The sequence below is a fragment of the Liolophura sinensis genome, chromosome 6 (assembly GCF_032854445.1).
Source record: "Liolophura sinensis isolate JHLJ2023 chromosome 6, CUHK_Ljap_v2, whole genome shotgun sequence".
Classification (NCBI taxonomy): Eukaryota; Metazoa; Mollusca; class Polyplacophora; order Chitonida; family Chitonidae; genus Liolophura; species Liolophura sinensis.
In genome coordinates, this window is record NC_088300.1 from 57766407 (window position 1) to 57776826 (window position 10420).

General features: G+C 38.9%; 1 protein-coding gene across 1 annotated transcript; it reads left to right on the forward strand.

The window, feature by feature from the left end:
* LOC135468065 (E3 ubiquitin-protein ligase RMND5A-like) lies at positions 1 to 10420 on the forward strand. The gene is made up of 9 exons (XM_064746095.1): positions 1 to 141; positions 2296 to 2441; positions 3021 to 3158; positions 3626 to 3726; positions 3980 to 4143; positions 4595 to 4760; positions 5642 to 5744; positions 7331 to 7485; positions 8233 to 10420. Exons 1-9 carry the CDS (start codon positions 3 to 5, stop codon positions 8294 to 8296), a joined length of 1176 nt encoding a protein of 391 aa, XP_064602165.1. The 5' UTR covers positions 1 to 2; the 3' UTR covers positions 8297 to 10420.

The window sequence follows — 10420 nt, forward strand, 5'->3', positions numbered from 1 at the left end:
AGATGGATGCGTGTATCGCAGTTGAAAGAGAACTGGACAGAGTTTTGTCAAAGTTCTCTGGTTTACAGGAACACGATCGAAAAACCCTAGATGATATCGCACAGTATGTACAAAACATCCGAGAGAATTGGTTGATGGTAGGTATTCGAACCTCGCTCTAGAGTACCTCAATCTATACTTTTGTGAGGTGCCACTACTGGTTACTACCAAGTAAACGTAATAGATAACATTTAGATGTGTTAATAGATGTAACTTTGACATTCGCGTTTGAGTGGTTATTATAAAGTTTACTGTGAAATTTGACTCTTTCACAAAAAAACAAACAAACCAAACATCTCGAAACATTTCCAAATTCTAAATTCTGTCAGTTTATGAAAGTAGGCCTAAGTAAGAGGTATGACCCGCGTCTATCAGGAGTTTTTAGCAGATGATTTGACAACTGGACCATGTTGGGAATATATTATTATTCATTCTAATTCACAAAAACAGAAACCTATATACATTATACAGTTATTCAACAGCATGAAATGTACTACTGTATTTCCATATTTTATATTTACATTCTTTCGGTTTGTTGACTGACAAAGTAAATGTCCGAATGTTGAATAAGGAGGGAGACCACTTAGCTTGCTCCATTACATATACAGTAAATCAGTGATGATTTCAAAGAAATTGTTTTACTGGCTAATTGTCTTGTTGAACCAAATTGTAGTACAATGAGGTACTACATCCAGTGACATCCTTTACCTTATGCTATGGAAGTGTTGGTTGATATAAAGGTTATTTGCGTCTAGTCCGAAATAGAGATGCCAAGGCAACTCTTTTGATGAAAGATGTCATTAGCAGCAAAATACACTCCGATTTGTGGTTTTGCAGTGATGTCATGGCTGCTCTGAGCCAATCAGCAGCACAATCTTTGGTCACTTGACTAGGGTACTGGAGGTGAAACCCAAGTGAGATAGGTACTAAAGGAGATTTTCGCATAAAAATTGACAAATATAGCTTTTAGGTGAGAATTTGTTTTTGGAAAAGTAATCAAGATGTATCTTTCCTTCAGGTATGATAGTTTGAATGCCCTTTAGTTCTTCAAATTTTAGCAGTCGCAAAAATCTGCATTTCGATCATTAGTTCCATGTTATTTATCACCACCTGCTTGTTGCAAGAAACCCAATGCTTGAAACTATAAATACAAGGAACTGTCTCTTGTATGTAGCAGTTGGATAGTCTTCTTCGAAGGATAAAAAACACTCAATATGGGATATCCTTTGGCTAATTTAAAACATAAAACATGTTACATCTGTTGATAATTTCTTTATCAGGAAATGCTCTTTCCAAAGTCAGGCATCCACTTGAACAGTCATTATTGTTTAGTAATATCTTTGTGGAATCTTATCTCTGCCACAAGGGACCTTCATAAATTCACATGATAGTAAGGATTGATCTGGTGAACAGTTGACGTGTGGGCACTGGTACAAACTTGAAGGAAAATTGTTCATGGCTGTAATGTTTTGTGTTTTATTGTGATACCATAATTAGATGTACGTGTACATTTGGACTTTCATCGTTCAAAGGGGAAGGCCCATCACTATCTCACGAAGTTGCACCCAACAGACTTTTTTTATGTAGGAATGCTTTCAGACATTAATAATGCCCGCCATCATCAAAAAAGTATTGTGGACTAATCTGCATGAAACCTGGGTCACACAGGTAATGTTATGTAATAGGCAGACTGGTGGTGTGAACCTTTGTCTCACAGATATACATTAATTGGTAGTGGGATGAGAGGGGTGGGCGGCAGATGTTAGTCACTGATCAAGCCTGAGAGCCATGTACCTCTCCAGTGAGTTAAATCCTCACATTGAGGTACCTTCCATTAAAATTATCGTTCCGCTGACCTTCATGGTTTTAGTCCTTTTGTACAGATGATTTTGATTTCATACAGTATCTTTAGTAATTAAGGTACAGTAACGTTTGCTTCTCAATAGTGTTTTGAATAATTTTACCACACTCATCTTGCCACACTAAATTTCTGTCTGATGTGACAATAACATATTCAGTCCATCATTGTAACATATTGAAGGCTTATAAAACACACAAAAGGATAGAATGTTCTTTTGTAAACTATTTTGTTATAAGGATAAAGTCAGTTACAAGATGTGTGTAATCTACCAACATCCACAATTCCACATGTTTTCCTCATCTTGCTGTTTGAACACATTAATATTTCTAACACCAGAACATGTACTAACCCACCACATGTTGTTGTTACCGCTGCAATAGGTATATATTTTACAGTGCCAAGTGACCAGGAGCTGTCTGCCCCTCACAAGCTCATCCTGACACAATGTCTAAGAAAGGTCAGGGACACGATAACCAGAGTGGGATCAGAACACCGTGACCTCCACAGCTCCGTCTCCAAAGTGGGCAAGGCCATTGACAGGGTTAGTGTAGCTTTCAGATAGTTCTTCATGTGATACTGGTGTCAGACAGGATACTATTCAGTATACTAGACACAGTGCATCAGTTTTTTTCATGTACCCCGTTGATTTACTTAAATCATTCAGCATGCTGAATAAAGTCATTTATAGAATTGAATTTAACATCCTGATATATTTGTTCACATATATTTAAAGACATATTCAGTAAAATTTCTTTTACATGACAGCAGTTGTATGGGCACAGCAATCCAGAGGAATACCTTTTTTTTTTTTTTTTTTGATGTGTTCATGTAAGAAAGGTGTAAGCAAGCCAGCATGACAATGATTTACTGAAGATATCAATTAAAGGCAAGTAATCAACTTTGCTAAAAGAGATAAATTGTCAAATACCTATTAAAGAATGATTCCTGCCCTTTTCCCTCTTTGGCATCCTTCATCTGTAAAACCTAATATGATCATCGCTTACGGGAAACATGTATGAGTTTGATGTCAAACCACAATCAAATAATTTACATAAACAGACATGAGGTAGCTGAGGTTTCTAGGGAATTTACATGTGTGTTGTTGTGTTTGTGTTTTCAGAATTTTGTGGCAGAGTTCCATTCAGTGACAACAGCTGGGGTGTTTGAGGGAGAAGATAAAAGCCGACAGTTAAATGAAGTGGTTTGTGAGCACTTTCTACGACAGGGAATGTTGGACATTGCTGAGCAACTTAACGAGGTACGAAAGTAAATACATGCAGATAACTTACATGTACTGTGTATGGTAAAGTGAGGCAGGGAATGTTGGACATTGCTGACCAGCTTAATGAGGTTCACAAAGGAAATACATAGGATAACATACATGTATTGTATATCGTGAAGTGGGATGTGCTTTTAAATAGCATTATAGGTGTTGTGTCAGAAATCTGTGCCTTGAAATGCCCACTTAACTTTGTTTAACTCTATAAAATAAGTGAGAACTTTAACTTTAAACTTTTGAATGGTAAAACTAATGCAAAGAGCCAGAATTAACATTGGGCTTATTTATTGGTTAGGCTGCTGAGCAAATGAGCTGTCTTGACCTTTTTAGTGATGATGTTTCACAAGCACATTGTTAGCAATGCATAAATTTGTGTGCATCTTTCTAACAGCTGGTTTCAAGAATTTTTCCTACAATAATTTGCTTTTATCCTGTTTATCTTTCAGGAAGCCCAGTTGAATATGTCTGGAGATCAGAAAGAGCCGTTCTTAGAGCTTCATCGTATATTAGGGGCTTTAAAGCAGCGGGACATGCAACCAGCATTAAGGTATGTGTTGATAAGGATATATCGATCATCTTGGAGAGGCACTGTGTTTTGTTTATGAGTACAAATAGGTCGCCTGGTTATAACCTGACATGGTAAAAAGTAAGTTTGACATAAATGTGCTGTCATGTTACTAATATACTTGATATTTTATTATCACACTAAATACCATACATGAAAGAATGTGTGATGCTCTTAGTACTGTGCCTATGCAGTATGATACAATTTTTATTCACACAAATTTCTGTGTTTGCAGATGGGCACAGTTGAATCGCAATCAGCTTCTGGCTCATGGAAGCTCTTTAGAGTTCAAACTTCACAGGTTATACTTCATTGATCTGATCAAACAAGGCCCAAGTAGGCAGAGAGAAGCCCTTATGTATGCCCGCAATTTTTCCCTCTTTACCAGCCATGACAAAGGTCAGTTTCAAATCATTTGTGAATTATCATAACTTTGTCCAGTTAAGTAGTATTTCTCATCATACAACCGCCCATGTTAATGCCTGTGTAGTTTTATCTTTGCATCCATAGCAGCATATTACAATGGCCAGCATGAACAACTGTTACTGTTACCTGTGTCTGTTATCCTTTCCGTCCACAAATGCCAGTATTTGGTATTAATAATATCTCTAATTGGATATAAATTGAATTTCAAGATAAACATGATGCATATTCTCCCAGTTGATGATAGATTGAAATGTTATAAAAGAAAAGCTTAAATAACCTGTTACATTTATGAGTAAAACGGTGAAAGAATAGCCATTTAAAATGAGCTGTGTGATGAAAGTAAACGCATTTTGTTGACTCTTTTGATGTGTTCATCTGTTCATTTTTGTAATGCTTATATATTATAAATATTGTTGTCCATTAGACCTGCAGGCATTGATGGGCAGCCTTCTGTACCTGAGACAGGGGATACAGAACTCTCCCTATGCATACCTCTTGGACCCGCTGTACTGGGATGAGATCTGTGACGTGTTTACTCGTGATGCCTGTGCCCTTATGGGTCTGTCTGTAGAGAGTCCCCTTAGTGTCAGGTATACACCTTGTGACTACCCATGGAAAGTCTTATCACTCCAGACATCTATATTTATTGCCTTAATCTAACACTTAAATTTTACTTGCACAGTACAGAAATGTCTTAGTTATCTAGTCTGCGACTACTGTAAATCTTCAACCCTTTTGACCTTGCATGCACTTTTTTTAGTGGAATTTATGCATACAATTATTATTACGCTAAAATAATTTTTTTGCATCACTAAAGGTTTTCTAGTATCCCTTTTGCTTCTCAACTCTATCAGTATACGTATTACGTGTATATTGACATCTGTATGAGAGGTCTACCAGCAGCTGGCAGACCGTCATGGGTTTCACCCAGGGCTCTGCTCGGTTTTCTCGTACTATAATTCTGGCTGCTGCGGTTTAAGTGAAAAATTCTTGATTGCATCGTAAAACCCAAATCAAATGAATAGAGTTTGAAGCACCTCTGTACCTGACTGCATCTGTTTTCTTATATTTAGTACCTCTGCATAGAGAAATGGACCTGCTATTTGGGAATCAGGGCTGTCATACTGGACAGCTGTTACAAATGGGTGTCATTGTTTATATTTTTGTAGCAAGCTGCATCAAGATTTAGCTAATTTTCACGATGTAACTGTTTGTGCCCCGCATCTGTTTGGATACCACTCTTGAAGAAACAAGTGAAACCATCTCCTCCATAAATATTTCTTTGGTTGAGGAAAGTGATGAATGCTCATCCAATCTCCTTTATATTGGACAGGAAGCTTGGTCACTAACTTATGTGAGCAATTCATAAAAAATAAATACATGTATAATATATACCAATTGTAAATATTTATTTTTATTTTTTCTAATGTAACAATGTAGTAATCATAGGTTTGTGTCTCTACTTTTCCAGTATACGGGCTGGTTGTATAGCTCTTCCTCCTTTATTAAATATTCGTCAAGTGATGCAGGCTCGCCAGTGCTCGAATGTGTGGTCAGCTAAGGATGAATTACCTGTAAGTACTGACAGCTGGTTACATGTCCTAACACCCTGAAGACAAATGGCTGAGGGGGCTTTAAAAGTGTTCTTACATGCACCTTTGACCAGTTTGGGATACGTTCTACTGCAGTCAGGATGTTGGTAAGGCACCTAATTTCACAAACTGGTTTCCTCCACCAATAAACTTGACCGCTGTTATATTTATAGTATTATTATTATTATTATTATTTATAGGATTATTAAACACAGTCACATATGTCAAGCATCCCAGTAACTTACTCTTTTCTTTAATTCCTAATAGGTTGTTTCTTGATGTAAGATTGTATAGTGGATAGCCATCATGCTGTAATGTTCTCAGAATGTCTATACCATGTATTACATGTACCATGCAAATACCTCTAACTATTTCAGACCTCTAATGTCTACTTTCCATCATATTAATGTTACTAAACATTACCGAACACTTAGAATGCCAAAATACCAGGGCAAACCATGCACCTCGGCATACCCAACACTTCAATATATCAACGTTCCAGCATACCCTATACCTCACCATACCCCATACCCCTGCATACCCCCACACTTCAGCATATCCAACACTAGTACATAAAGCACACCTCAGCATACCCAAAATCTCAATCATGCTCAACACCTCAGCATATTCAACACTTCAGAATGCTCAACTCCACAGCATATCCAACACTTCAGAATGCTCAACTCCACAGCATATCCAACTATTCAGGATGCTCAACTCCACAGCATATCCAACAATTCAGGATGCTCAACTCCACAGCATATCCAACAATTCAGGATGCTCAAACCTCAGCATATCCAACACTTCAGAATGCTCAACACTTCAGCATATCGAACACTTCAACATGGTCAACACCTCAGCATATTCAACACTTCAGAATGCTCAATTCCACAGCATATCCAACACTTCAGAATGCTCAACACTTCAACATGCTCAACTCCACAGCATATCCAACACTTCAACATGCTCAACACTTCAGCATATCGAACACCTCAGCATATTCAACACTTCAGAATGCTCAACTCCACAGCACATCCAACACTTCAACATGCTCAACACTTCAGCATATCCAACACTTCAGAATGCTCAACACCTCAGCATATCAAACACTTCAGAATGCTCAACACTTCAGCATATCGAACACTTCAACATGGTCAACACCTCAGCATATTCAACACTTCAGAATGCTCAACTCCACAGCATATCCAACACTTCAGAATGCTCAACACCTCAGCATATCCTACACTTCAGCATGCTCAACACTTCAGCATATCCAACACCTCAGAATGCTCAACTCCACAGCATATCCAACACTTCAAAATGCTCAACACCTCAGCATATCCAACACTTCAGAATGCTCAACTCCACAGCATATCCAACACTTCAGAATGCTCAGCACCTCAACATACCCAACACTTCAAAATGCTCAACACTTCAGCATACCCAAACTCTCAATCTTGCTCAACTCCTCGGCATATCCAAAACCTTAGCTTAGATGTATCCAAAACCTTGACCTACCCAACGTATCAACAGTGATCTGTAATCCTGATTTGATTTGTGTTGACCAGGTGGAGATAGACCTAGGCTCTGAGTACCGCTTCCACTCTATATTTGCCTGTCCGATCCTCCGTCAACAGAGCAGTGAGAACAACCCACCTGTGCGCCTCATGTGTGGTCATGTCATTTCTCAGGATGCCCTCACTAAGCTGGCCAATGGCAGCAAGTATGTGTACGTTGTTTGGCAATCAGTGGATTGTTTGCTTTTTTCATTATCATTTTCTCTTGAAAGTAAAGCTAACTTGCTATGTTTGTGCATGTAGAAAGTCATTTTTTGCTTATCTGTAAATACACACTATCCCAGTTGGACGTTTTCTTTTGTTTTGGACAGTTTCTCCATGCATTGTTGAAGACTTACACTTTAAAATATTTACACAACCAAAGATTGAATCAGTATGAATAACTTGTAGAATTTGTGCATTTGTGGGTAAATATTACATCTTAATTCATAAGCAGATGAATTATTCTGGATAAGATGATCTGGAAGTATTGACATATGAAAATTGATTTTGTGCAGCACCATGTTTACTTTGTTACTTTTGCTGTGAAATGTGCCTTGATACCCTTAAGGTGTTCCAGACTTCCTCATTTGTTTTGTCATGTAACATTTCCATGACTTTTATGAATACATAGAGATGCTTTTTGCTCTGTTTTGATCTGTTGAGTAATTTGATATATATTGAGAACTCAAGATATTAAGGAGAAAAAAATGTGGTTAATTAAAAAAGCCAGCAGTGTTACAGTACTTATGAAGGCCAAGTGGTCATTGTAAATGATTAGTTTTTGTTCTTTTCACTCTGTCAGAAAAGTGGCCTCAACACAAAGAGGATAAATTTTTCAACCTCATGTGCATGTAATTTGATTTTGTCCAGTGTGATCCGGATTTTTGTTTTTTTGTTTCTGCTTTACTCAGGGTAAAATGTCCTTATTGCCCGGTGGAACAGAATCCCGAGGAGGCCAAACGGATTTGTTTCTGATCATGTCATCTGGTCAAGCGGATTTGTTTCTGATCATGTCATCTGGTCAAGCGGATTTGTTTCTGATCGTGTCATCTGGTCAAGCGGATTTGTTTCTGATCATGTCATCTGATCATTGAGAAATGGATCCTGGAGAACATGTCCACTGGAACAGAGTGATGGCCAGAACAGACTCACAGGAGGGATGCCTACTTTATTATGGGTTTCACATCCACACTGTTGTCCATCCCTTATTCATCCAGCTACACATTTCACATCTCCATGCACATTGCATTACACACAGCCCACATTTACATGTAACCTGCAGTGCAGCCCAGATAAAGACACACTGCAGTACAGGCCACATCTAAAGGCACACTGCAATACAGGCCACATCTATAGGCACATTGTAGTACAGCCAACATGTAAAGGCAAACAGCAGCCTAGCCCAGATCTAAAGGCACACTGCAGTACAGCTGAGATCTGTAGGTACACTGTAGTACCGCCCAGATCTAAAGGTACACTGTAGGACATCCCACATTTAAAGAAAACTCCAATAGATCCAACTTCTAAAGGCACACTGCAGTACATCTTCACATGTAAAGTCACAAGGCAGTACATCTCACATATAAATGCAGACTACAGTGCAGTCCAGGCCTTACGGCACACTGCTATGCATCCCGCATGTAATGCTACACTGCAGTGGAGCCCACACCTGAAGACACACTGTGGTACATCCCACATCTAAAACCACCCTGTAGTACAACCCTTATCTCCATGCATGCAACAACACAGCCCACTTTTAACTGTAGCTGAATGTGGTTCTTTTATTTTCATTTAACCAAGCTAGTGATGTCCGACATCATTGGCCATGATTTACTGAGCCATATTAACTCTTCAAAGCCCTGAACTTTCCTTCATAAATATGCACGTTTCATGGTCCAATCAGATTCCTTTATTTATTGACACTGACAGGAGTTCAAAACAACATGGGTTGTGGCTGATGTGAAAAGTATGGGGTACTTTGAATAAATAGAAGTGCTAGCGCAAAAAATAACTCCCTGCACATCAATGTGTTAAGAGTTATTGGTGGGGATGATAGAAATTAGTGACGAAACAACCACATCATAGGCTACGTCATTCCTCTGTTTGACCTCTTTCGCTATCACCAATATTACCTGATAGCACAGTAACTTTCCGTGTCTGTTCGTGTCAATAAAAGCAACATTCAAAGCACTGCTTATTGCTTTGTATAATGTTGTGCCAAGGAATATATTGAATCCGAACATACATGCATTTGCTTTGAAACAAAGAAATACACACTTATATTGATTGGCTGAAAATGTCGTAGGGGAATTGCACAAGCAGCAATGCCACTGGCTGTTGAAAGAGTAGGTTTCTGAAGACTTGGATATGTACAGCAAGGGTAATTATGAAGCCTATAGCAAGTATCAACCTTGCTGATGGGAAGATGGGTTCGGTGGGTATGATACATGTATTTGTTAAGTGTGTCTCTATGACTGGAACCTTTCTAAAGCTGAGCGGTCTAAGACTGAGTTTCTCAGACTGGGACATTTTCAGCGCTGAGTGTTTCTATGGCTGGAACTATTCTGTGGCTAAAAGGTTTCTGCTGGGAGGGTTTCTGTGCCTAGGGCAGTTCTAAGGCTGGGAGTGTTTCTGTGGCTGGACAGTTCTAAGGCTGTAGTGTTTCTGTGGCCGGGATGATTCTAACTCTTGTAAGGTGGATAGTGCTTTTATGACTAAGGAATTTCTATTACTGAGTGTGTTCCAAGGCTGAGTCAAGTTTTGTTGATGGAAACAGTAATTCTGAGAATTAGTTGTTTTTGGGGTGGTAAGGTATTTTTCTTGGCAGTTTTCTCTGCATTTTGTGATCAGCTAATTTATGAGTAATTTTTGTGAGGCAAAACGGTGAAGGATATGCTGTAATACAAGCACACCTCCAGGGTTAAAGAATCCTTTGGGGCCTCCGTGGCTCAGTTTAAGTCCAGCTCAGGCTGGCTTCCTCTCCAGCCGTACATGGGAAGGCTTGTCAGCAGCCTGTGGATGGTCGTGGGTTTCCCCTTGGCTCTGGCCGTTTTTCTCCCACCATAATGCTGGCCGCCATTGCATAAGTGAAATATTTTG

Excerpts from the sequence above, each read along its gene's own strand:
- LOC135468065 (XM_064746095.1), top strand. The coding sequence starts at position 3 with ATGGATGCGTGTATCGCAGTTGAAAGAGAACTGGACAGAGTTTTGTCA. Across the intron at positions 4,761-5,641 it reads GAGAGTCCCCTTAGTGTCAG|TATACGGGCTGGTTGTATAG; the intron begins GTATACACCTTG and ends CTACTTTTCCAG. Across the intron at positions 7,486-8,232 it reads AAGCTGGCCAATGGCAGCAA|GGTAAAATGTCCTTATTGCC; the intron begins GTATGTGTACGT and ends TGCTTTACTCAG.